At 37.1% G+C, this 1,789-nt stretch overlaps 1 protein-coding gene across 1 annotated transcript in view; it reads right to left on the bottom strand.

Annotated features, from left to right (window-relative positions):
• Window positions 1-42: 42 nt before the first annotated feature.
• LOC106882645 (uncharacterized) overlaps window positions 43-1,789 on the bottom strand; it is an 8,814-nt gene continuing 7,067 nt past the window's right edge. Inside the window, exon 3 of the mRNA XM_052966360.1 lies at window positions 43-1,558. Within this exon, the coding sequence (XP_052822320.1) occupies window positions 1,548-1,558 (11 nt within the window). The 3' untranslated portion in view covers window positions 43-1,547. The remainder of the gene's footprint in view (window positions 1,559-1,789) is intronic.

Here is a 1,789-nt window from a genome sequence, read left to right as displayed (position 1 = left end):
ATATATATATATATATATATATATATATATATATACAAACGGGCTTTCAGTTTTTGCCTACCAAATCCACTCATAGGGCTTTGGTCGACCCGAGGCTATAGAAGAAGACACTTGCAGCAAAACAGTTATGGGGTGAGGGATTTACTGAATACGTTCTTCCATCAAATAATTACATATGTAACACAGAAGTAGTGCTTGTTTAAAATAGTAATCTGTGTATCATACTTAAAGCAGTTAAATCATTGATAGCCGAATAAATTGTGGTATTCGCCTTAAGATCGTATCTCAAACGTACGGTGTTAAAAAAAGGGACAAATATATCAGTAACAGATGAAAATCATCCAGGAACAGTGATGGTATTATTCATTTCTTACATATACAAGTTATATATTTTATAATATACAGGGTGTCCATAAAGTCTTTTTACAATTTAAAAATTTTATTACAAAAGGCAATTGATATCATAATCAGACTTGTTCTATTGTTCTCAGTGCTTTTCAAAGTTTGTTTTTTTACCTCATTTAATACACCTCTATACGGGTACCATTAGTCTCACGAAGCACATCAAAACGATAATCGATTTCTTGCCATGTTCGCTGCAGCATAGCCTCATCAATGGTTGCAATCGCATCTGTTTATTTTTTGCTTTAGTAAAGTCCTGTATCTTTGTTCGATACACGATATCTTTAACATAGCCCCATAAAAAGAAATCCAGTAGTGTGATGTCTGGTGAACTTGATGGCCACGGAATTGGTCCATCCCTTCCAATCCAACGGTCTGGAAGTGTTTGATTGATGAACTCCCGAACATGCAGTCCCCAATGTGGTGGGGACACCATTTTGCAGGAAAATGATGGTCGGTTGAAGGTTCTGGAGTTGTGGTGCCACATATTCAGTTAAAAGGTCAAGGTAGACATTTTCAGTAATTGATCTCTCATTGAAGAAAAATGAACCAATAATTCGATTGCACATAATTCCATACCCGACATTCGCTTTGGGACTATCGCGCTGAATTTCTCTAGTCACGTGAGGGTGTTCTGATCCCCAGATTCTCACATTTTTCAGTTCCCTGAAACATGAAGGCTGCCTCATCACTAAAACAAACTCGTCTGAGGAATATTTCATCTTCAGAAATTAGCTGCAGCATGTGAACAGCAAACAATTTTCGTCTTGGTTTATCATTTGGTTCGATTGCCTGTAGGAATTGCACTTTGTAAGCGTGCAATCGCAGGTTCTTGTGTAGGACCTTGTGTACTGTTGAACGTGGCAGCTCTAACTGTCTAACAGCAGTACGGGTGGACTTTGTGAGAGAACGAGAAAAGGTCTCTCTTACACGATCAATGTTTTCCTCAAATGTTCTTGGTCGCCCATTCCTCTTTCTAACACTGTCCCTGTCTCCTTAAATTTCTTGTGCCATACACGAATTAACGGACGTGATGATGGATCTCTTCCATACTTTGTTCTGTAGTTTCGGTGAGTCTGCGTATCCGATTTTGTCTCAATAAACCATAATACACATTGTGCCTTACCTTGAAGAGTAGTCATTTCTTAGGGATTCGCTAAAAAAAAAAAAAAAAAAAAAAAAAAAGCTTCTTTAATCTGCAGGATGCCTGAAACACAAAATTGCAATGTGATTAAAAGCTTTGAAAACCACTGAGTACAATAGAACAAGACTGATTAAGATTTCTTATCAATTGCCTTTGTAATAAATTTTTCGAATTGTAAAAAGACTATGGGCACCCTGTGTATCTTTTAAAGCAGGGAGAGAAGTAACTGATAAGCTAAATGAA

Source organism: Octopus bimaculoides, chromosome 3, assembly GCF_001194135.2.
Source record: "Octopus bimaculoides isolate UCB-OBI-ISO-001 chromosome 3, ASM119413v2, whole genome shotgun sequence".
Taxonomy (NCBI): domain Eukaryota; kingdom Metazoa; phylum Mollusca; class Cephalopoda; order Octopoda; family Octopodidae; genus Octopus; species Octopus bimaculoides.
This window is presented reverse-complemented; position numbering and strand designations above follow the sequence as displayed.